The sequence below is a fragment of the Gymnogyps californianus genome, chromosome 1 (genome assembly GCF_018139145.2).
Source record: "Gymnogyps californianus isolate 813 chromosome 1, ASM1813914v2, whole genome shotgun sequence".
NCBI lineage: Eukaryota > Metazoa > Chordata > Aves > Accipitriformes > Cathartidae > Gymnogyps > Gymnogyps californianus.
The window spans coordinates 103489693-103514752 of NC_059471.1; the positions used below are offsets into that span (position 1 = coordinate 103489693).

The 25060-nt window shown below is 45.2% G+C and overlaps 1 protein-coding gene across 3 annotated transcripts in view; it reads left to right on the top strand.

The window, feature by feature from the left end:
- The window catches only part of TIAM1 (TIAM Rac1 associated GEF 1), an 84136-nt gene that overhangs the window by 5543 nt on the left and 53533 nt on the right, over positions 1–25060 (top strand). For 2 of the 3 annotated variants that reach the window (XM_050896017.1, XM_050896008.1), the window contains exons 2-7: positions 10700–11147; positions 13538–13710; positions 17792–18016; positions 19479–19664; positions 22110–22256; positions 24364–24438. In XM_050896017.1, coding sequence (XP_050751974.1) covers positions 10700–11147; positions 13538–13710; positions 17792–18016; positions 19479–19664; positions 22110–22256; positions 24364–24438 — 1254 coding nt within the window. The remainder of the gene's footprint in view (positions 1–10699; positions 11148–13537; positions 13711–17791; positions 18017–19478; positions 19665–22109; positions 22257–24363; positions 24439–25060) is intronic. The other variant, XM_050896000.1, reaches the window with a different exon arrangement.

The following is a 25060-nucleotide window of genomic DNA, read 5'->3' on the forward strand; positions in this document are numbered from 1 at the left end:
GGGTGGACTGTCTTTTCTAGGGGAGTGAGGGTGTTTTACAAGCAGTATTTAGAGCATGGTGTGACTCCTGTGTGCATTAAAATCCAAGGAAACACGGTGGCCAAAACATTTCTGCATGGCCAGCCACTCACATATGAGAAGGGTGGCTTGTTCCTCTCTGAGCTTTATAGCCCAATTTGTGATTTCCTCCGGAAAGCTCAATTCCAGCGCTAGCGTTACGATAGTGCAGTCCAGGTTTTTTACATAACTTTTGAGAAGGAGCAGCAAGAAGATGTCCCTCAACTCTGCAGGGAAAGCAAAGGTTTTTTTTACTGCCTCCAGTCCAGTGTTTGTTGTGAAACTGAGCAGGGGGAGCGTGAGCAAACTTCCTGCCCGACTGACGTGGAAACTGTGCCTCCTTCAGTGCCAGCCCCAGACTATGTCCTTGGTGCATTAAATCCTCTTTTGTCCAGTTTTCACGTTCATTACTATTTTTAGGCCTCTGTAGGTAGCCTGAAGGATTTTGGGATCTCAAGCCTTTTAAAAAAAAAAACCTACATAAAAATGTTTTGCAGAATACGCAGGAGATGAAACCAAGGTTTTTGTGGGAATTAGATCAGGACGTACAGAGAAACCAGTCTAAAATTAGGATATCTTTCCAGTCAATATTATTTTTTTACCATCTCAGGGAATTTTATAACAGGTTATAGTGTTTCATTATGCTCTGTAGGATGGCTAGACTCCAGAGAGCTGATACTTGTTTTTAAGTTGTGTAAAACTTTTTCACACATGGTTTTGTGTCTTAGAGGATATAACCTCAAGATGTAAAAGGACCACACTGGGTCAGTCACATGAAAGCACCATCTGGCCCAGTACCTTGTTCCCCAAATACCAAGCACTCAGGGGAAGAAAGAAAGAAAGAAACTGAGAGAGTATGGGGTGAACTTTCCTTTAGGGCATTCTTCCCAATCCCAGAAGATGAGCAATTTGAGTCTTCCTGAGCAAGGATTGCATCCAAGACTGTCGGGTTGACCTGTCCCCCATGAATTCTCTTTTCTGAAATCTTTTTTTTTTTTCTGCCTCTGGCTTCCACTGCATCCTGTTCACTCTCTGCATAACACTTGTGACCTTACAGCCTGCTCTTATAGCCCTCCTCGGTCATTGCTTTTCCAGGCAGACTGTCTTCAGCAGCTGAAGCTCTGCTCCTATTAAAGTAATTCTGTACATCTCAGTCTGTAGTCTGGAAAACATAGCTATTTTCAACCTAAGTATGATTCTTAATCAGATTGACCCAGACCTTTAATCTTAGTCATTTGACTCCAGATGGAATTGAGGAAAGAAATAAAGACAAAGTCGTGTATCATTAAACTATAATTCATGACACATAGTTTAGTAAGTGCCTAAAAGTAAGATGTTACTGGTTTTCAGCTGTAGTGTGCATCTCACTGATTCGAGCCCCTGTTCACGCAGTCACATAGTGCCTTTCAGACAGAGGTCGGTCCCAAGGTCGGATACAGCCTGAGCCGCGCTCCGAATCTCCAAAAGCTGGAGATCCTCGAGTCGGACAGTTTGGCTCAGGTGACTCAAGGGGCTGAATCCCACCAAAGAGTGCTGGTCAGCCAGTCACTTTGCTGAGCCTCCAGGCAAACAACCCTATTAAAACCAAACATCTCTGTTCGCAGCTACTAGCCATGGGCACCAAGTTAAAGGAAGGGGTGGAAATGGGCTTGGAGGGGAAGGGGTAACTGCTCGTTTTTGTGGCAGCCCAAGCTTGCGCCAGTGTAAACTGCTTGTGAATCCACTTCTTGGGTCATAGTGGCTGCTGGTGTGGCAGCTCTCAGTGGATCTGAATGACCAGACCCATTTAATGGCTAGACCAAATGAGCTGTTTATAGCCTGGCTCACTGGAAGCGGATTCAGTGTGAGCCTGGAGGAAAGCTTGAATAGAGGACTTCAGTCCCAAACTCAGAGGTCTTCCCTGGTCTGTCACCAGGCTGCCCTTCCCAGATGGGTGAGATTAGATCAGGTATTGCCTATTCAGGATATTTTAAAGCAAATAGCAGTCACTCCTTTCAGAGCACACAACTCTGCCCCAATATTGTCAGGGAAAGGAACGTGTGAAAATGAGTGTTTTGGTCTTCACTGGCAAATATTTTGATACTCTTTCAAAGATCTTAATTTGTTTTTCTTCCTTCGCTCTTGGTCTGAAGCCAATAGAAAGCAAATCAGCAGTCCTGATAGCTGATCTAGCTCCATTCAGGCAAGTTTTTTTTAAACAGTAGGACTTTGTCATTTGTATATCTGAAGTGCTTGTACCATTGGCAATAATTGTATTCTCTGTACAGCTATATACACTGCATGTTTTTAGCTTGAAGTACTTTCCACTTAAAAATCACAGACAGGTTGCCCCAGCTGCCTGTTTGCTGGGCTGTGCTTACTTAGATGGATGCAATTTGCAGGAGTGATCCTTTCCAGTGAAGTGCTCCATTGAAACATTTCTCTTCAGAGAGCTTCAGCATGTGATCCTGTGACTAGTCATCATCCCAGACAGCAGACATTTCCTTGCTCCCTTAAGTTAGGTGATTGTTCAGGTTAACACCTCCCAGATGACATGTTTTGATTTCAAGCTGCTGTTCTAGCAGCTTTCCCCCTTCCCCACTTTTACCCCCTCTATTACATTTCTCAGGAAGAATTGCCTCTTCTTGGCACCAAGTGAACAAAAAGTAACCTAACCCTGTATTTTACTGCAAGGATTTTGGTTAGGCATGTTGCCATTTGTTTAACTCGAGCAGTTAGGCTGCTTGTGTTAGTTTATGGTTAGCTCAATCCCTCTAGAAACTTTCTTCAGCTGGGTAGTCCATTGGGATGAAAGCAAGATAAGTTTTGGGGGGTCCTCAGCATATCATTTGGGAACAGAGGGATTAAACACTGCAGCGCTCAAGAACTGAGACTTCCTCCCACTGCTGGGGATGGAAAGCGGGCGTCCACCCCAGATCTGCGCAGGTGTCGGAAGCTGTGTGCAGGGGCCACACTGCAAGAGGCTTTACTGGATTAGGGGTTGATTCTTGTTCATGGTGTTGTATACTTTAGCACCCCTTAAAAGTCAGTGCTAAAGCCAGGGAAGAGGCGGTGTGCTCAGGTCCCACGGCAGTGCTTCGTGCTGTTTCCTGCTAAGGGCCCTGTTGTCCTTTGTGCATTCTCTTGCAAGCTTGGATTTCTCTCATGTTATTAAAAAGCAAAATCAAAACATCCTCCCCCTTCCCTTTACCCAATACTTTAGCTCTTAGGGATGCAAAACTAACTTTCTGAACATGAACAGATCACAAACTGATGCCACAACTCTCCTGAGTCAGTAAAGAGCTCCGCACAGTACCTTGGAGAGAAGGGTAAAGCTGTCCCATGTATTTCCCTGCAGCTTTATGGGGGACAGTTTCATTTTCAACACTGTCTGTCTCACAGCTGACAAGTGCTCCAGGGTTGTACTTTCCTGACTGCTGCAGGAGTCCCTGTGGGTCCATAATTTGCCTTTAAGGCATCTAAGTCAGGTAAGAAAACCAGGCTCCTTTGGGAAGCATGGTGTCTACAGAGATGATCTTTCTGGAAGGGCCCACATATTAGCTGGAAAATGTCTGGGGAGTCAGTGAACCAAAAATGTTCCCAGCCCCTGTGTTAGAGGCACCAAGCTAACGTGATAGCTTAACACGGAGTGAAGGAGCCAAGTGTAATACTGAGGTAACAGCCATAGATATGTCAGAGTTGCCTGCAAAGGAAATGGGGTTGATGGATGCTTGATACATTGCTGTTTGCTACCTGGCTGTTCCACAGGAGCAAAGTGGATGCACATCTCCTTCCCATATTCAAGTATTTTCTGGGTGCCTGGCACCCAGTACCTTGTCTGTCTTTCCAAGGTGCCAAATTACACTGTACAGCATTCACCAAGACAAGTTCACAAAGGAATCCTGGAACCAAAATCCATTGAAATCCATGCCTTAAGACTTTCCCAGGGATTATTGCCCAGAAACCTGTGACTGTGATTCATCCTTTCATAATAAGAGTGAAGATTACTGCTAGGAGAAATATCTAGAGGTTTGGGCTAGTACCTTTTTTGTTGGGAGTAAATCTGATTTCAGAGAACCATGGCCAAAACCTGCTTGCTTATTAAACCACTCTGAGCAGCTTTAATAACACATGTAAGGGTTTGGGTTTTTTTTTTAATTTCGATTCTTTCAGACATCTGAAGAACTGTTGCACCAGTGCGGTGAGTGCACAGAAGTAGGAACCAAAGCTGCTTGTACATATCGGTATCCGATCTCTTTGAATTCCCAAAGGTAACAAACCCAGCATCTCAGTCTGGTATCCACATACAAATTGCAGTTGGCTTGTAACTGTGCCTCACTCAACTTGGGAGCCCTCCTAGGAGGTGTAAACAAGACCCAACCAATCCAACAGAAAACTGCAGTTGGCCTGTGTTGGTTTGTAGCTGTCAGTTTAGTCCTCCAAAGCCTGCTGTCAGTCTGGTACATCCTGGCTCATTCTCATATAAGACTGTCCTGCTGTACACAGGCCTGTTGATACCTTCAAAACCTTCTTTTGTATCAACTCCCAGCATCTGGTTGAGGGGCTTTGTTCATTGCTGCAGTAGCAGGTCTCCTTCATGTCATTATTATAATCCCTCTGACTTTACAGTGAGTTATGTGGACACAATTCAGTACGTTTATAACAGTCTTCAAAACTGTATTCCTCCCAGACAGAACAAGCTATGGAGTTGCTTTTGTGTTTCTCCATTGCAGCTTTAAAACCATTTCTCCCACTCACGTTTCAATTGCAATTTATGATTTATCTTTGCTTCTTGGACTGTTTTGACTCTTTTCAAGACAGATAAATCTTCTAATGCATTCATTACCAGGTGTTCAAGTTACTCTGGAAAAAGGATTTCATTTTGGTTTGGAGCAAGTCATATCTTAACAGACCACCTTGACCATCAAATGATGTCAGTACTGAAAAGAAAGGAAAAACACTTATCAGGCCAATCTTTTTCTACATAGGAGCTTCAAAGAGACACCAGGCACATAAAAGTATGCAAACCATCAGGCTGCTTACCCATCTATTTTAAATGTATTCTGTGGTGCTTGTCTAACTAGCAACCAGACAGGTTATGTGCAATTTCAGGCTGTTGCTGAATGTAAACACCTTATTGCTCTGTTGCTAAACAGGATGGGGAACAGAGGATATGCATTCTCTTGGAGGGAGCCCCTTCCAAGAAAAAAACCCACTCGGTCACCTTTTACTACCGAGTACTTTTAATCTAATGGTTAATTTACAAAGAAGTATTAGCCATATAAGGAACTGTTTCTATTAGGGAAGTAAGTTTTCCTACTAAATCAGTCCCATGTGCCTAAAGTGCCCATGAATCACTGCTGTCAGTCAAGCAGGAGAAAGTGATTCACCAAGCCATTTTAATAGTGTCTGTAACAGGGCTGTTGGTGGGAAGTTTGATAAGCGCATCGTTATTGCAAGCGCTCTGAATGTGTCCAGTCATGAGCCAGAGAGTTGGGCAAGGCTTAGCCCATCCAGTGGTCTCTTGCTAGCAGAGGCCAGTACCAAATATGTTCAACAAGGGGACAAGGACACTTGGAACCTGCCCCAAAACTTTTCGCCTGATTTTTGCTAGCTGAAGGTAGACATTTTTTCTAAAGCAAAAGGTTTTGTTCTGTATATCTTCTAAATCTGGCAAGAGTTTTTTAACAAACGTGGCTGTAGCAGACATATAGAGGTATGAGTATCACATGAGTATGCAAAAGCTACAGCACCAAGTACATTAGCTTGATGTAGCTTGCATTACAGTTTTATTCCCCGCTGGCTTGCTTTGCATGAAACCCAGTGTTCATGTGAGGAAACCCAATATATTTAAGTGGTTTGCTAATATTTTCACTAATATTTTACCCAATTGGTTCATCAGTTAAATTGTTCTCTGCATTTGATGGGGCTGTGATAATTCCACTTCATTATGCTTGAATGCTATTAGGGCTGTTGTAGCTGTCCTGGCACGTGGCCTGCTTGCTGGGCCTCACTGCATTGTTTTTGGTAACAACGGTACTATTCAGTCAGTCTCTGGTTTCTCATTCTGTGGTGTATCTCTCTGGCGTCAGGCATTCACCTTTTCCTCCTCTTTCCCTCCATTACTGTCTGCTGAACCGCCTTTCATAAACCCTGGATGTTTACCACCGATATGGTAACACTGCCAGTCTAAGAAATGGTGTCGCTCCTCCGTCATCTTCAGCAGCAGCAGGGATCCCAGATCCTGGAGGAAGCTGTGCTACTACTTACCGCCTCCCCATCAAGGCATGCAGTGCAGCACAGTCACTAGAGCCTGTTTAGTTCCCTTCTTCAGCCAGTGGTCTTTATGCGACTTTCTCCCTGCTTCCCACAGAGCAGTCTTAAATCGAAGGGACAAAGCCCCCTGTTTATTCAGTTTGTTGTCTCTATGGACTCAGACCTGTTGTGTTTGTAAAATGCCAAGAACTGCTATTCCCACAACTTCCCCTATCTCTCTGTCTTGGAGGAAATACGCTTTCTTTTCTTTGCTACATGCTTTCTACTTGGTGTGACCAATTTAATGATTTCCACCTCCCTCTTGCTTTGCCCTCTTGTCCTCCCAGGCCTGAAGCTAGGTAAACACCAGTGGGAAGGCTAAGCGGGGCAGCACAGATTTTAGTTCTGGTCTTGCATTTGGTTCCTGGGATGGTCTCTCCAGGCAAAAATATTCCTCTGTGTGGATACAGCTGTTTGCCAGCCTGAAAATACGTAACACAAGATCTCTGGCGAGGTGCAAAATATGAGGTGCAGTGTCCTGAATCTTCCACAGAGCTGAATGAAACTTTTGGGGTTTTTAACCAGTGAAATAAAACCAGAGCCCCTTGATGATACCAATTACAAGTCCAGAGTAATGTGCTGGTGATTTGTTATAATGTGCGTATAATGTCCAAAACTGTGGGCTTCAGAAAAGTGCATTCTGCAGTCTTCAGCTGTCTCCCAGCTCCCACAATGTGACTGGCACATGCCATCAGCATCCTGGTGGAGAGCCACAGGGACGCTGGGCAGGAGTCAGAGGGGTGAAGGCTGAGCCATGTCTGTAGTTCACTCTCGGCCTCAGGAGTCTTTGCCCGGGAACCCCTTCTGCCGAGGAGTGAGATGCCTGTTTCGTTAGCAAGCCTCTGTGGCTCATCCCATCATGAACCTGGGATGGTAATAAGTCTTCCTCGGAGGAGAGAGACGTTGCTGTCGCCTACGGGGCTCTTTGAGAACCTGAGCAGGAAACATGAGTAATTTTTAAATAGCTCTCATCAAGGTTACACAATGTTCGCTTTGCTTCTGGGCAGTAGGCTGTGGTGGCCATGTCAGTATGTACTTTGAAGCTGGACACCAAAGCTAGGGGCCCATGTATCCACATCGATCTCATCAGCGGAGAGCTATGCTGCTCATGGTGTGAGCTGGGATGCTTAATTTTCAGCATCCTCGTTTGAAAATTCGCAGGAGTATTTCTGTGCCCCCAGTGATGTGTTCATCAAGGCCTGCTATGGTTTGTTGCTTGGCTTGGGAGTGTTACCCCTTCAGCCTCAGCATGTTGCTACAGAAGCACAATACTAAACCTCGTATTTTCTGCTGAACTCTTAATTGAATGCCCTTCAGTGTGCGGATTATAGCACTGTGAGACAACCAGAGCAGATGCTGGCTGCTTCTTGAGAGCTTTTCATACCGTCCGATGAGAACGAGCCGACATTGCAGCAGGAACTCAAGTCAGGGACCTGTGCAATGAATGCTCTTAACCCTACTAACCCCGAGACTGAACTTCTCATACAGCAGACTTCCGAAAGTGCTAAGCTCACTCAATGCCACATTTCATAATCCATGAGCGTGAACAATGTTAGCAGGCTGTAGGTTTTGAACCATTCTGACCTTTGTATGCTCAGACCCTCCTCCTACCAAGGGGCTTGCATCGGTTGGCAAGAAGTCTTTGATATGGGCTATTTAAGAGAGGAAAAGGGAGTGCAGGGAGCAGAGGGAGATTAGCGGCAGGGCTGCAACATTATGCTGAAAAGATATTTTGACCCATCCGGGCTATCATTTGCATTGTGGTAATGATTATAAAGATGTTTGCAAAATGTGCTACAATTTAAGCTCATGAGTGTATATAACATTCACTCCAAGTTTTCTATCATTTCATTTTTTTATAAATAGTAAGTTGTTATGCCCGTGTATCAGTTACGGAGTATAATCCCCATTTATGGATGGGGAAACCGAGGCAATTAATGCTGTGTCTCATCAAGGTTACACAAGAAGAAGGCTGTGTCACACTGAGCACGAGGAACCTGGAGAGCCTGCATTGCAGCGCTGTGCTTGAACATCTCTGGGTGCACTTCTGTTTTTGAAAAAATACTCCATCTGCTAAAAAGCACCAAGAAAGTTTTGTGCATACACTGGCTGGCAAAATTACAAATCCTATCTCCCTCAAGTTGGTGGTCTGTTTTAGTAGCTCTTTATTTTTTTAAACCGACTAATTCTAGTTAAAGCATAAGACAGGCTTCCTAAAAGTTACATCAGCTAAAATTTTGGAATTGACTCTATACTTTTTGTATTGCCTGGATAAAATAATTATGAGACAGATTGTATATTTATTAAGTCATTAACCTAAAATAAAAATCTCAGAACCTCAAATAATTTCTGTTGCCACCATTATGTAATGTTCACTGCAGAATGCAGATTTGTTTATGCTATATGAGTGACACACTTTTTCCCTTTAAAAAAAATTATGGAGGAAGAAGGCCCCAGAAAACAAATGCAAACCCCAGTCATCCTGTGGGAATAACTATCCCAGTGAACACAGGGGATCTGGTTCAGTTCTTTGGTGGTCCGGTTTTATGCTGATGTAGCTTGTGTTGGCAGAGAAGCAGTGCCTCGGGCATGTAAGTGTCGAGCGGCCGTGCCAGTCCTGGCTCCCTGACACATGGGGTCTCAGATGGAGCGCTGTCATCACAAGTTGCACCATCCAGCTTTTCGTGATGGAGTGCAAAAACTCGCTTGCGGCAGTGTTTTGTAAACACTGGTTTCTGAGCAGCACCAGTTCCCCTCTCCTGATACCCCTCCTTGTGCTGCAAGAGATGGGAAGATAATTGGCTTCCAAAAAACAAGTGTATTGGAACAGCAGGAAGAAACGTGTGGTTGTGAAAACTGCTCTGTATGGGTAGATGACTGCACTTACAGGAAGCCCTGCTCAGCTCATTCACATGTGGTGGGAGTAGAGGAATATTGGCCTGTCCAGAGCAGCTTGTCTATCACTATGTGTTGCATTAAATAACCAGACTGACTAGGGTAACTGTGCTCATTGAGCGGGGAAGGAAGTGCTTATTCTTCCAGCTGGACTCCAAGTCTCCCTTGAGAGGTAGCGTTTATAAAGAACGAGCCCATCCGTTACAAATTAATGCCTTAAAAGTTAGTCAAATTCAGCAACACTCCTCCCCTCCCCCTAAGGTTTCCTCATCCAGCTCTTGCTCCACAGGAGGAAGGTTTCAAACAGAGCTCAGTGGAGGGTTTCTCGGTTTCCGCAGAGCTGCTCTTGGATGACTAGAAAACTGGTGCTTGAACCAACACCCAGAAGCTTATTTTCTCTCAAAATAAATACTGCATTCTGCCACCTCTTCTCACAGTCTCCTCATTTTTTTTGAACTTGTAAATCAAGCACCAGCTGCTCTTGCAGGAGAGGTAGAGGCTGAAATTCCTGTTGTTTTGGCCATATTTCTCACCTCTTTGCATCTTCTTCCCTGGCTCACTCTTCTCTCGAGTATCTAAGACAAGATATTTCTCTCCACCTACAGGGCTTGGCCTCTATCTGTCCTCCTTCAAAAACTGCCACAGATGCCTTTGAGTGCTGAGATGGTAATGGTTAGCCCCCTTTGGGCACTGGCCTTGTTGCAGGGGGCAAGCTGAGCCACTAAGCCTTCGAAACCTGAATTCGGTCGTGTTGTTTCCTGTCTTGCTCAACCTGGCCATATTCTTGTCTCTTCTGAACTCTTCAAGTTCTTGGGGACCAGGAGGGGTCTTCTGTTGTTGTGGTATTTTGGCAGGATCTATCACCATGGGATTCTGGCCCATCATTAGGGTTTGTGGTGTAGAAGTGACACAAAACAGAAATAATCTCAAATACATTAACTTCTTAGGAAAAAAAGAAAGTACCTTTTTAGTTATATAATTTGCAAATGACAATCTTGGGATGTCTAAAATGTATCTTCAACTGTAGGTGTGAATGTACAATATCAATGTTTTCTTTTCAAAATGCGTAGGTTGATGGCTGCTTTTCTTGACACTGCCAGTTTTTGCTACCATATGTTCTCCTTTTGCAAAACCTTTAGCACTGTTAACTTAGCTTAATGTAAACAGATGATGCTGTGTCTTATATTCCAAAATCCTAAGGCTGTAGAAGCACCACCTGAAATCGTGCGCGTGTGACTGGTCTTGCCTAAACTGTGCTGGAAGTTCTGCCTAGCCTACCTTTTCTTCCAGTTGTTCGTCTTCAGAAGAAAAAGAAATGAGGGATTTCCAGTGCCAGACGAAATGGGGGTGTGAAGAAATGTGGTGCCACTTGGGCGTTGCGGGTTGTCAGTGTCTCCAGAAGGCCAGGCTCGGCCAGGCTCTTCATCTCACGCTGTTTTTCTCTTGCAACTAGGACGTCAATGCAGGTGAGGGGAGTGAGTTCACCGACAGTGGGATCGAGGGAGCAGCCACCGACACCGACCTCCTTTCTAGACGCTCCAATGCTACCAACTCAAGTTACTCCCCACCAGCCAGTCGGGCTTTCATCGGCAGCGACAGCGGGAGCAGCTCGACGGGCGACGGGCTTCGCCAGGGTGTGTACGAGAACTTCCGCCGGGAGCTGGAGATGAGCACCACCAACAGCGAGAACCTGGAGGAGGCTGGCTCTGCCCTCAGCGACGAGCAGAGCAGTGGCACCCTTAGCTCCCCAGGGCAGTCCGACATTCTCCTGACGGCCGCCCAGGGCACAGTACGGAAAGCTGGTGCTCTGGCAGTGAAAAACTTCCTGGTGCACAAAAAGAACAAGAAAGTGGAGTCGGCCACGCGCAGGAAATGGAAGCACTACTGGGTTTCCCTGAAAGGTACAGAACAAGCGTGCAAGGGTTTATCCAGATGGGCGTCCGCGGTGTCCTGTGGGTTGTGTATTGCTGCAGAATAGCCTAGACCCTTAACAAAAGCTGCTGTGAACTTCAGTATAATTAATATCAAGTATGAGGAAGAGGTCCTGATGTTTTTCAGAGGGGAGGTTTATTTGATGGTTGTTGATGTGCTCACATTATGGCGTATGTGTAGTCCAAGACATGTGACTGTGCTGCACTGACATGGGGTTCATACCCTGCTTCGAGTCCTGCTGGCACCACCTAGGGTGGCTTCTCCAAGCACTGGGTGTTTCCTTTAAGAAGCATGTCTATGGCTTGCTGACAAACTAAATACCTGTGTGCAGCCACAGGCACATGACAGTGGGAGTTTGCTAGTGATGACACCGGCGTGCATTCAAAGAAGGGATCTGTGTTTGTGTGCATTCCTCTTGTAACTCTCGTGCTTAGTGCCGTTGGCCTCTCCTTCTCTTGAGATGTGCTTCATGAGTATGAACACCCAGTGAGTTGCAACACATTTGTGGTGTGGACAGGAAGCCATGGTTTGGTCATCGAGGTTGGCTTGTGACTTGGGAGACGTTGGCTGTGGCTGCGTCACCCATCTTGCGGTGGGCAGCCGTCGGCACCCAGCCGCCCTGCTGGCCTCCTCAGCTGCCCGGGGCACAGACCCTTTTCTCTCTGAATTTTTGCAGTTCCTACTAGGAGCATGCTCCAGCCCCATTCGGGGTCTGAGTGCTTATAAATGCACATAAACGTTAATGGAGCAGCGAAACTCAGGAGCTGGCCTCCTAAAGCGACCTCTAATTAATCTTCATGTGGTTGCATCAGCAGTAAAATGGGAAGCAATGCTTGCAGGGTTTTGGGACTGGCCTCGCTATCCTCTGCCATGACCCGCCTCGTCTGTGAGCCAGGGGAGGCAGAGCCATGTCTCCTGCTGTAGGTGGGATTACCAAAAAGCTCAGTATAGTTAAAGCCCTGTCCTCCCCACAGAGTGCTTTTTTTAGAGTACTTTTTTCTTTTTTTAATTTGCAGCACTGTTTTAAGACCAACAGCAAAGTTGGGTGCCAGCTCTTCCTTGGAGTGGTTAGAGAGAATGGGGAAATGAAACAGGAGAGAGGGAGGAGTCAGGGGCAGAGGGGAGCCCTAATCTCCTGGGAGGGGGGCCTTGTGGCAGGAAGGTCTCGCTGTGAGGAGCAGGCAAACAAAGGGCCATCTGGGAGGAAAAAGGGGGAGGATGAGCACGGAGGCAATGTTATTTTAAAGTGCTTTGACTCAAGTGAAGTGTTTGCTTCTTAGATTGCTGTGCCTTAATAATGTTAGTGTTTAAACGAGGCTTTGAAGTTAACAGCTGCTATTGTTTGGCTGCAAATAGTTTTCTGAGAGGCTGGGTAACAGGGCATCCCTTTGCACTGGGAGGGCTGGTTCCAGTGGCAGAGAAACAATCTGCCAGTTTTAGTTTAAAACAACTGTAGATAATGTGGGAAGGTGGGAGAGAAGGAGACCCTTTTTTTGGACTCTCCCAAATTGCAGACTTGCTATACCTTTTTTTTTCCCCCCAGAGAATTGTAAAGATTATTTTGTAAAACCAAGCAGGTTGTTTGCTGTCCCCAGCTAAAATGCGTTTTTGTTTTGGGCCATATTGCCATGAGTCAGAGCTGAAACGTTATAGTGGAATAAGGATTTGGTTTATGCTTTTTGTTTGTTTGTTTGTTGGGTTTTTTTGTACATCAGTCTTTCAGCGAGCACAGCTCATTCCAGTCCATTTTTCTTCCAGTTACTCATCTGCATCCAGTAATTAAATTGCTTGATCTTTGCCTTGCAGGGACTGCAGCAGCTAGCAGCTGCAGGAGGCTGGGGCAGGGCCATGGACGTTTGCCTGGGGGCCTGTCTGCTCGGCAGGACCAGCAGCTGTCCGGCACCGCCAGGGCAGACACGCTCTCACGCCTGCATCTTCCTTTTGGTCCCCTCGCTGGGACGGGGTGGCTGTGGAGGACCCCCACTTTGGGACTTATAATGATGTTTCTCATCTGGGGCTGTATTTTACTGCCCGTGACTTTCTCAGCTCGTGTCTGTGTCTCTGTTTTAGCAATCCTAGGGTGAACAAAATGGCCCACTGGGGCACGGCTTGAGGTACTGTACAGCTCGTGGTGTGCCCCCATGGCGTAGAAACCACCACCTTGTCAGGTTAAAAACTGGGCTGGTGCTGGTGCTCTCCGCTGTGGGGCTGAAAACCTGAACAGGCCCTGGCAAATCCTCCCTTATCCCTGTGACAGTTTTACGGATGATTTATAGTCCCAAGTATTAGCGCTGAATAGATGCAGGGCAGCCGTTGCGTTTAAATGTGTTGCTTGCTAATATACAATTGTCTCTTTTAGGATGCACGTTGTTTTTTTATGAGACTGATGGCAGATCTGGCATTGACCACAACAGCATCCCGAAGCACGCTGTCTGGGTGGAAAACAGCATAGTGCAAGCAGTGCCTGAACACCCCAAGAAGGACTTTGTCTTCTGTCTCAGCAACTCCCTTGGGGACGCTTTCCTCTTTCAGGTTGGTCCGGTTCAAGGGTTTTACAAAGTTGTTCTCTTTCTGTCTCCGACCAAGGAGGAAGTCTTAGTTCTGGTTGAGATCAATGGAAAAATCCTGCTGACTCCAGTAGGTTTGGGATTTTCCTCTGGCAGCACTAGAGGAAGGACACGATATATTCAGTAAATGCCACTCAAGAGACCCACCACCACGTGTGAATCACTGTCAGATCTGCTGTTTTTTTTGACCGACCAGACCCTCTTTGTGTAGATGGTTGGAACAAAGTAAGAATTAAGAAATATTCTTACATCCCTGTAAAAACTGCAAATTTTGCATGGTTTGACAGTGCACTTATAACACACAGACGAGGCCAGTTACCATATAGGACATACAGTAGTGCATTGTATGTACTGTAATACTATCTGCATCTCAAAAGAGAGGTGTATCAAAGATGGGATCTTGTGGAGAGGCTCAAGCGGTTTACAAGACCAAGAGGAGTTTGAAGAGCAAGGGGGTACTTGGACCTCCAGGTGCTCTCCCAATGGCGCTGCAGAATCCAGTTGCCCCTTGTTCATGCAGAGCTTAGTCAACATCTTGCTGTTGCCTGAGAGGAGACTGAAAGTACATATTTAGTTTTTTTAATCAGAAAATAGAAATGTCTGAATTTCACAGTGTACGTTTAAAAAGAATCCAGTACTTATATCAAAGACCATACATTAGCTGATGCGTTTCATGTATTTCGGTAACTGCTGCTTCCCTGAGTGATTTTTAGGTTGGCATTCCACTTTCTTATTGCAAGTTGTCAGTAATCAAGGTATGACACTCTTTTATTTGTAATTGCCAGCCTGTGCTGAGGTGGTGCCATTTCCTCCTCTTTTGATTCAGTTTTCTTCACCGGAGGAATCCCTTATTTATTTCCCTTTCCAGTGACAATGTATTCCAAGTTTCTTGCCTTCTTAAACCAGAAGCTACTCTGTGGTGGGATGTGCCCCCACATCATCACTCCCCTGTACTCCAGAGCAAATCTTTAAAATTACACTGTCTTGTAGGTCCTTGCAGCTGTCCTAAACAAGGGGCTAGATTCTCAAACTAGTGCAAAATAAAAAAGCCTTACTGACTCAAAGGAAGTGGTGCTGGCTTACATCTTGAAGAGACTGAGTATCTGATTGCATACTGAAAAAAAGATCATTTTTTTGCAGACTAGCTTCTCTGCCACCTCAGTCTGATTTTTCCTCAGCTGATAGTGTAATACTGCACTGCCCCTTTCTACTTCATGCCTTTCCTGGGCAGGGTACATGTATTTTGCCACCTGGAGAGCTTCATCCAGGAGGTAACTGTGGTGCTTATGGTCTCAGTGTGTGCTTGAAAGGTTGTGGAGCACCACCTCCAATTGATCTACTCATATGAGCTGTAAAATCTTTTCCATGCAGTTTTCTAAGGAAAAACCTTCATTCTCATAAAATTAATGCCAGTGGATGCTAAATACTGAAAAGGTCACATTCAGTACATTTCTTTTGTGGCAACACAGGGCCTTGTTCATTAAAAGCCCTGTGTCATTATGCCATGGGTAGACTTTCATGTAACTTTGTGGGTAAAAGCAAAAATGAGCCTTTTCAAATGAAAAACAGTCATTTATATTGCCTTGCAGAATTTTTTCCTTGATGTGTCCCTTCTGCCATAGAACCCATGCATCGCTAGCGAAGCAGAAGAGAAAGAAGGGATGAATTTGGGGAGAAGGGAAGGAGACCAGCTGCAGTGGTGGAAGTAATGTGCGAGTAACTGTGCTGTGGGGCTTGCTCGGCTGTGCTCAGAGCAGCTGACACACGTGTATGGCTGTTCAGCAGTGTTACTTAACTGCTCATGTCATACACATCCATCCACACATAACACAGTGCTGTAGTAGCGGTTTTGACGAGAACAAACCACAGACCTGCAGAAGACTATTTCTGTCCTGTGGAGACTGTGTACTTAGGGAGAAAAATAGGGTGGCTTTGTAATGCGTACAGATATTGGACATCTTGTAACAAGCCTTCCCACTGCATTGCACCTAGAGACATCACATACCTCCTACACGATGATTCCTTGCTCAGTCAGTTCTTATTGTGCCTACACAAATCCATTACTTGCAGATGTCACATGCATTTTCCAGGAGCTCAGAGCGACTTGTGACACCACATACACGATCAGATGTTTGTAGCTTGTTTATGTGGTCCTTTCTGTTGAGAAGCAGAGTGATTCCCCTTGCCTACTCATCTACCAGAAGAGTCTTCATCTCCTAAAATCCATTCCAGATTCTTTTTTTCCTTCCCTCTCCCTAGGAAACTGAAAACTGAATCTAATGGTATACAGATAATATTTTAAAATTGAATAAGATAAAAATATGACTTCTTGCTGTTACGATTTTGCTAGGAATTAACAAAACATACAATCTCATTGTAAGTCCAGTGCTACACTCTTCTCTACTGGGGGCTAGGTTTCACCACCTGACTGTAGGCAAAGTGTCTCCCATTCTGCAAATAATTTCTCTATTTTCAGCAGAAATTCCTCAGCAAGGGGGGCTCAACATGTCTCAGCAGTGGCGATAAGTCATTGTAAGCCCCTGTCTATGAATGAGAGCTTGTTAATAATATTACCTGGGAAGGGAGCCTGACCAGTTTAAGCAATACACTTTGTACAGTGCCAACTGAAGACAAGAAAACTGGGAGTAAGAGATTGATCTTTCCAGTGTAGACCCTATCTTCTGCTTAGGACTTCTAACCTGAACTAAGGAAAGCAATGTCATTCTGCGACATGTGTGTTTCACCTGCTTCAGTACCACAGAAGTTTTGGGAGCATCAGCCTGAAGTCCAGCCTGTGCATATGTGATTTCCAGACTTGGGCTTGTGTGGGAATCTCTCCTTGGCTTCAGTAAGCCACGTCCTTTGCTGTTAGTTGTGACCGCCAGGAGAGCAGTGAGGATGACCTTCTTCATCTATGCTAGCAACTGGAGAAGTCGTACTGTGCTGTCTATTAATAGATCAGGTATCATCAGAAAGTTTAATTAGAACAAGGTGGATTGGCACTTCGCTACTTTTTCAGCCATGAGCCAAATACCAGTGTGATTACTGCTAAAGGCTGACACTCAGAGAAAGTCCGCTGCAACCCTGAGTTGGCTGTAAATTTTGTTTTACAACCTACTGTAAAAAGGAATGAAGTTTAGTAAGAAGGCTAAGAAGATTTACTTTTTATTTTGAAAGTCTGGAAAAGGAACGCTTTGAAATATTATTCTTTCTGTGTCAAAAGCCTCTAATCAGAATAGTGCTCTTCCAGAAAAATGTACTCATGTCCCATGCCCCAGCCTAATATCTCATAGAATCGTAGAATCATGGAATGGTTTGAATTGGAAGGGACTTTAAAGATCATCTAGTTCCAACCCCCCTGCCATGGGCAGGGATACCTGTTGCTCAAAGCCTCATCCAGCCTGGCCTTGAACACTTCGAGGGAGGGGAAGTGTTCCCTTTTCCCGAACTGTCACACACATGCTTGGGAAGGGACAGTACCAGAGCCATAAAAATTACAATGAGCCTGCCTTTAATGATAACAGGGTTGTCTTCAGAGTGCTTTGGGACCTTCAGAAGTGGAAAGCTTGTTTGCCTATGCATCATAATAAAGCTACTCATAGATATCATGGTCACGTTTTATGCAATTAATTTATTACTAACTGTTGCATGCCAAAAAAGCTCTCCATACTGTGAGGAGCACAGAGGCTAGTGCATTCCCAGCCTTAAGGAACTGGGAGTTTAGAAAACATCATTAAATATTGAGCTACAAATTATGGCAGCATTGCATTCAACAAGGAAGGTAATTCCTGAGACCTTGCTGGGAAACACTGTACAGCTGCAAAGCACAGATATAGGTGTAATTCTAAGTGCTGAATGCCTAGTGCTGAGTTAAAAATGGCCTGCTTAAGAATGATGGGGTTTTTATCACTTCTCTCATAAGTGGATTTAAGGCTTTGAATCTTCAGATCAAAGGGAAAGGAAACTCCTTGGAATTGCATTTGTTAATCTCCAATCAATTTTAAAGAGGATCCTGACTTCTTTTCCCCCTCTTTCCCTCTCTTCAGACCTCTAGCCAGACCGAACTGGAGAACTGGATCACGGCAATCCATTCAGCTTGTGCAACCGCGGTGGCAAGGCAGCATCACAAAGAGGACACCGTCAAGCTCCTGAAAACAGAGATTAAAAAGCTGGAGCAGAAGATTGATATGGATGAGAAGATGAAGAAAATGGGTGAAATGCAGCTGTCCTCAGTAACAGACTCCAAGAAGAAGAAGACCATACTGGATCAAGTAATCTCGCTTGCTTATGTGAAATAAGCCCCTAGCAAATATTTAAGGCCTTCTTCTGATTAGCAGTACCTCTGTCTGCTCCCACTGTGCTGTGTGTGTGCGCTGGCAGAGCTCACCAGAGCAGGCGGGACATGTGTTGGCAGGAGAGCTGTGCTGGCTGCCCTAGTTGCACCGTTTCTCCAAACAACGTGCACTAAGGTACAGCAGTGGCTGTCTTTCTCCTGGCCTTCATGCAAGGGATTTGGCTAGCTGCTCAGAGGTTGAGTGAGGACTTTAGGGGAGTGAAGAGGCTACCAGGCCATGGCAGCAGGATGCCTTAGGGAAGAGCTGGTCATAGACCAACAAACGCTGCTGTTGCTGTTGTCTTAAGCATGGAAGAGGCTGGTTCTTCTGCTGGCAGATGGGCTGAAGAAGCCATCCCTGGTTTCTGCTTGTTACAAGGGCCTGCCTTGACCTCATGGCTGCAGCCCTGGCTGCCCCTCGGGACCACTCCTTCTGACTTCAAGTGGACAACGTATTTGCGTTTCAGAAACAGAGAGCCTAGAGCAGATGTCTCTCCCGCTGCTGCAGCGGCACCTTATTTTAGGAAACTAACATATGGCTCCTGCTTCATTAGTTTGTAGCTCTTTTACCACGGCTGCCAAACGCGCCTGTAATGCAAACCGTAGGGAGCGGCCGGGGCCCTAGTGCGCCAAGCTAAAGAGATTTCATACCCCCTGGAAGCCTGTGAGAAGGGGGTAGAGAGGGGGGAGCTGCTCACCTCTGTTGAAAGGGCTCCACTCAAAGGCTGTCAGTCACAGTGAGAGGGCAGAGTGATACTCTACGTAACAGAGTTTTTCTAAATGCTTTGAAACTGTTTCCTATCAGCAATTTGAATTATTTAAATAAGTCCTTACATAGGCTGATTATAGTGCTCTTCCACTGATAAGATTAATTATCCCCAGTGTACTACACTTTTTCAAGTATGGCAAGCTCCATTGATGGAGCTTACAGCAACGCTGATGCTGTGGCTGCTGATTCAGGGCATTCTGTATGTGGAATTTGGTGGGGTTTGGTCTTCTTTTTTCTCAGATGCCCTTGATGCATGAAATAAGCCTCTTAAGGGACTGCCTAAAAGAGAATCCTGCAATACCAAGAAAATTAAAAATGAAATTTTAATCCTATTAATTATCATTATATCAAAGGAGCAGTTGTCCCAGGAGAAGACTTCTGCCATGAACGTAAAAAATGTTGTTTTCCATCTAATGAAAACTTTTTTATTATTTGTGTCCTTTTTGAGGTTGGGAAGGTAGGGGAGAGTGGGAAGGAAAGGGAATCAAGGTTTCTTGAGTGAGATCAGCATTGGTGAAAAAGGTGTGTTACTGGGAACAGTAGAATTTTTTCAAGGTAGTTACCACCCTGTTCTTCCTCCTCTCCCCTTCTCTTCTTGTGCATCTTGCTCCTCAATCTTCACTGTACACAGATCTTCGTTTGGGAGCAAAATCTTGAACAGTTCCAGATGGACCTATTTCGGTACCGCTGTTACTTGGCTAGTCTCCAAGGAGGGGAGCTCCCAAACCCTAAAAGACTGCTTGCTTTTGCCAGCCGTCCAACGAAAGTTGCGATGGGCCGTCTTGGAATCTTTTCAGTCTCATCGTTTCATGCACTGGTAAGTTTGAACAGAGGCCAGGGGTCATCTTTGCCAACGTGCAAATCGCTTCACGTGTCCAATGCAGAGATCACGTCGACAAACAGCAGTCTGTGCCTGGGGGTGAGCCCATACCTTAGTGTGCAGAATATTCTGCTTCCTGAAAGGGATGTGTGTCCTGGATATGGATTAAAAAGCAGATGCTTGCAAGCCATAGCCTTATGGAAGTGGAAGAACCATGTTTGCCCTACACATGTGATTTTGAATTTCCAGATCTGCACTATAAACATGCTTTCTATAAACAGATCTTCCTGTTACAAGAGCAGGCTCATCTCTAATGTCCGTGTACATGGGCTTGATCCAAAAGTCCTGTGAAATCAATGGGAGTCTTTCTGAGGCCCTCAGCACGTGTTGGCTTAGACCTTCCCGGCACGGCTTGCCTTCTGCCATATGGATGAAACTACTGACCAATTAGTCTAATATCCGGTCTCCGGTGATCAACACCTGATGCTCCACAAGGGAGGGGAAATGTTCTTCTCTGCTGCTTATGGTGTGGCAAATAATGTTTAAAATGGTTGTTTAAATTTAAATAATGTAACAACCCAGCTCTTAAAAATACAGGGAAATGTATTGCAAACTGGTGTTTTTTTAATGAATTTAAATCAAGTTCCTGTAGTTTCGGCTTGGACTCCTGGAGCTTCACAGAAATAGCTGAGCTCCACTGTTGTCTTGTAGATGTCAGCTGTACCCTTCAATTGAATCCAGAGCTGTAATTCAGTCAGGGGCGTTTTTATTCTTTTATATATGAAAAGATTAGCGTCATCATCCTGATAATTGCTGGTGGATTTATATTTTTTTTTTTAAGTGACGGGCTGTAATTTGCATTTATGCTTATTTTTTTGCATCCAGCAAAGCACTGAGCGTTAGCCTGAAAAACAGTCTGCCTCTTCATGCTGGTGTCTCTTGAGAGCCAAGTGAAAAAAAATATGTTTTGAATATGTTGTGTTACACGTGCTTTCTTCTCCGTTAAGCAAACTCTCGTGTCCTCCTTTGCCCTCAATAGCGTGGAGATGGTGCAGTGAGTCTCAGACTCGAGCTGGGTGCTGCATGGTGATAGCATGGCATCCCTAGCTCTCCTGAAGATATTCCTCAGTACATTAGTCAGAGGATGTGCTGTCTCCCAGGTGCCTCTGCACAAACGTCCCAGGTACAGCTAAGAAACGTCTCACAAGTCCAGGCTGTGGAAATGGAGACGCTTGCAGTAGTGTTTCAGTTCTCCTTTTCCTTGATTTCTCCACGTTTCCCAGGAGAATCACCATTATTCATACAGCGACGGTTCCCTGGGTACACAAGCCAGCCTTCTGTTTGTCCTGTCTTTATATGCGTTTTTTGTATCTGCTGCACCCAAACAACCAGTTTCTCAGCTCCATAGCTTGGGGCATCACTCAGAGATTCGGGTGTTCCCGCTGGGGTTGCCAAATGACAGTCACATTTTGCTAGTTTCGGCTGTGGGAATTCAGTACAAAGGTGTTCCAGGAGCATACGGCCAAGTCGGCAGGGTGGGTCTGTCTGTCTGTCTGGCTGACTTTGCCTTACGCTCCCGTTCATACCTGCTGTCTCCTACCACTCCCTTTTTCGCAGGAGAGGAGCTCGCTCTCCTGAGGCCACCTCCACATGTGAAATCTGCCTAAACTTTGGCCTAAACTCTTCACCTCTGACTAATGTTGCACTAATTTCTACCACAGCTTCCTCGTTTGGTGAACGCTCCCCAAATATTTCGTCTCAGTAAAGGCAAATATCTTTTTGCTCCAAAGGGGTTGCCACAGGCCATTTTTCAAGTACCCAAGCAGTTAACAGTGCTCTAATCGAAAGGGTCATTTCGGCTCACTTCGTTTCTTCCTGTGTTTTGCTCACTCCATCAAATGTTGCTATCGTTAAGGAAGTGTAGGTTTTAAATACCTTGACCTATTTGCAAGTCTTTGTCTGGCCTTGTAGCAGTTATGAGTCAGTTCCAGGATGCCCAGAGTGCTTCCACAGGAAAGAGCAAAGAGAAAGACCCGGCTTTTCAGAAGCAACAGATAAATTTGGAAATCTCAAGTTTTGTGTGTCCAGCTTTGAAACCTTGTTAGAAAAACAAAAGAAAAAAACCCAAACCCTTCACTGGTGCTGAGGCTTTGCTCTGTGATGATTAGGCTGCTTCAAAATATCTCAGATTAAATGCCAAAAAATGAGGGGGTGGTACTGTGCATTTTAATTCTTTATGTTTGATGTTGGAATAAGTGAGTTAAATTGCAGTGAGAAGGAAGTAGCCTGGCAGCATCACCATTGTCCCTGTTGTGAGTGCACATTGTTGCCATAGTATTTGCCTTATTTTTCAAACCAGATTCCACTGTTTGTTAGATTATGTAAGCCATGGTGCGGTGGGATGCTGCGACCTTTGATTTTAAAACCATGTGGCGTTGACAGGTGGCAGCTCGCACAGGGGAGTCCGGAGTGAGGAGAAGGACGCAGGCCATGTCCAGATCTGCCAGTAAACGGAGAAGCAGGTTTTCTTCTCTTTGGGGGCTGGATACTACCTCGAAGAAAAAGCAAGGGAGGCCAAGCATTAATCAGGTAAGTGTGTGGAAGTTTGTGATATTGTTATTTTCAAGGCTTATTTGTTAGTGTGCAGAATGCAGCTCATGCAAAGAGTCACTTGCATCAAGCGCTTACACGTTCAACCTTAACCTTGCCTGTTTAATCTTTCATGACGTATAGTCATCTCATTCCACATCTTCTTCAAAAATCAGTGACTGTAATTACAGATAAGTATACAGCAGTGCTCCTATCAAACAAGGTTTGGAGTTCACACCTTCTTTAGCTGAATTGGTTGCATTTCTACTGTTGTTGCATTTCTGCTGCTTCTGCTTTTGCTGGAGGTACTTTCCCTAAACTCAGGAGTAACAAAGCAGCAGTGTAAAACAGATAAAACTTTGGAAGGAAAAAAAAAGTGCAGACTTGTTTGTTTCTTTAAATTAAAATTATGAGTTTCTAGAATAGTTTAAGTGTAGCTGAGTTTGGGGGAAACTTCCTGAAGTAACAAAAAGCTTTGCATTTAGTAGGGACAGTCCCTGTTTTGCTTCAGATTTTTAAAAAAGCAAAAGCTGAAACGTTTCCACCCAGTCACTGCCCAGATCTTTCTCTAGAAAACGTGTTTCAGTGTGGTAGGAAGGTGCTTCCCTGTTATTCTTTCCAAACATCCCTAATTATAGCTTTCAATTTTTGAGAGCCATACCTCATCTAATTGCAGGAAATGTAGGCTTTGCTTTTCTTTCTCTTCTTTCACTTTTTGAGGGGAGAAAGGCTTGGGACACATGTTGTTCTGTGCCCTGTGATTTCATCTTCCTTCTGTTAAAGCAGCAGTGGGTGTTTGTTTTGTTTAGCAGAGGATGAATGCTGCAAAATTGTTTAGCTTGTTTTTAGTGAGACGTTAAAAGTTCACCTAATATTTAGTGGCTGAGCAAAAGCTCAGGGTTTTGCTGGGAAGCAGCAGATGCCTCTGTGAGCACATTCCCAATTCTTTGCACTGGTGCTGTGGCATCCTTGTTGCTTTGTACTTATTTTCCCCAAATCAAGTGCAATCCCTTGTCCTGAGCTAGGATCCTGCCCGTGCTGTGTCTTCAGACCTGTTTTTTTTCCTGAACTCACCCCTTTTTTTCTTTCAGTGGTGATAAATGCATTCTTCACGCTTCCTCCCCCCGCCCCCACCCTTAACCCCCTCACTCCTCAATAAGCACAGGCGTGAAAAGGGATTTTGTTCCAGGTTAAAGAAAAGTCATACTGGAGAGAGTCAAAGAAAAAGTAAAGTTTTGTGAAAGTAGCAGAATGTCTAAATGTAGTGCCTAAACACATTTCCCCTGCTTGTGTGTAGTAGCATGCAAAGTATTGCCAAGCTGAAGCAGTAAACTGTAAATCCCTAAAGGGCAGTGAGCTTCTCCCATCCTGCATGGTCCCTGCTTCGTTTTAGGTACAGAATAGTTAACAGCCAAACCCGGCAACTTGATCATAAAGCTGTGCTGATGTGGAGCTATAAAACTTAACTTTTCAGTTTTAATTATAAGCTTCTGCTGCAGTAACAACCCTGTTTGCCTGTCTGATGCAGTCCTGTGCTGATTTGGAGTGGATCCTGTAAATATTCCCATTCTGTCGTTCCTCCTGCATAGAGTCCTGTTGATTTTGGCTCTCTGGCTCGTGCTGGGTTACCAGCTCTTATTTCATTAGAGAAGGGTTACACTGACTTGCGGTACTTGAATGTTTGCGAAGTAGTTTTTGGAAGCTGGTTTATTACAAAACCAGCCAGAAGCGGAGCCCTTCTTCTGATTTCTCAGCCTTAGCAGAGGTGGAGAAGCGTTCATTTCCCCCACTTTACAGGTGGGGAAGCTGAGCACAAAAGGAGATAAAATTTGTCCAGCTCCACCAAGTAAGTCAGTGACAAACCACTAAGCAGAACTGGCCTCTAATCTTTCAGTATGGTACCCCATCACCAGCTTGTCCTTCACCCCCCTCTTCCCTTTTAACAAGCTGATATTTTCCTTTTCTGTGTTTTGAGATGAATACTTTTATTTTTCAGTTTGATTTCCATGCTGGATGTTAGATACACTGTTCTCCCCTTAGTGTGTGCTGCAGATGCTGCAGAGGCGCGTTCACGTTTTAAAGCAGAGTCGCTCTTGTTGTTCCTCAGGTGTTTGGTGAAGGAGTTGATTCAGTAAAGAAATCTCTCGAAGGAATCTTTGACGATACGGTCCCGGACGGCAAGGTAAAACACCAGCTCTCCAGCTGCCTCCTTCCCCCCCATTTGCAGCCAGCCTAAATGCAGTGTTGACTCTGGGATGCGAGAGGGGACGTGGAGCCCCCGGGAAAGGAGAGGACCCTCTGTGCGCTGTAGGGCTTGTAGCCGCTCTGGCAGGGTTTGAGCTGGTTGCCTGCCGTCCAAAGGGCTCGCTGTGTGTGGCATCCTAAGCGCAGCTGGAGGTGCCAGACCCAGAGGGGTGTTAGCGCTGCACGCCAGGGAAATGCCTGCCCACAGGAGGACCTGGACGCCGCTGGTTCTGGAAAATGGCTCCTTGTGGTGGCCATATGGGGTTTTCATAATTTAGGGTTGGCGCAACTATGAAGCGCAGGGCTTTCTCTGTTTTGTTCTCATGCGCTTCTGTGAACTTCTGCTTTTGCAGCCACAATTACAACTGCTTTCTCTTTCCCCAGAGAAAGTCAGCTATAAAACAGCATTAAGACGGTGCTAAAAGGCACATTCTTCATGTAGTGAATATGGGTTTAGCTGCGTGAGCCCACTTGCAGCAAATAGGGATTCTGCAGCTCCATCACTTCCTGGGGATTTATAGCTTGGAGAGCAACTCAGATGTATAAAAGACAGTAAATTC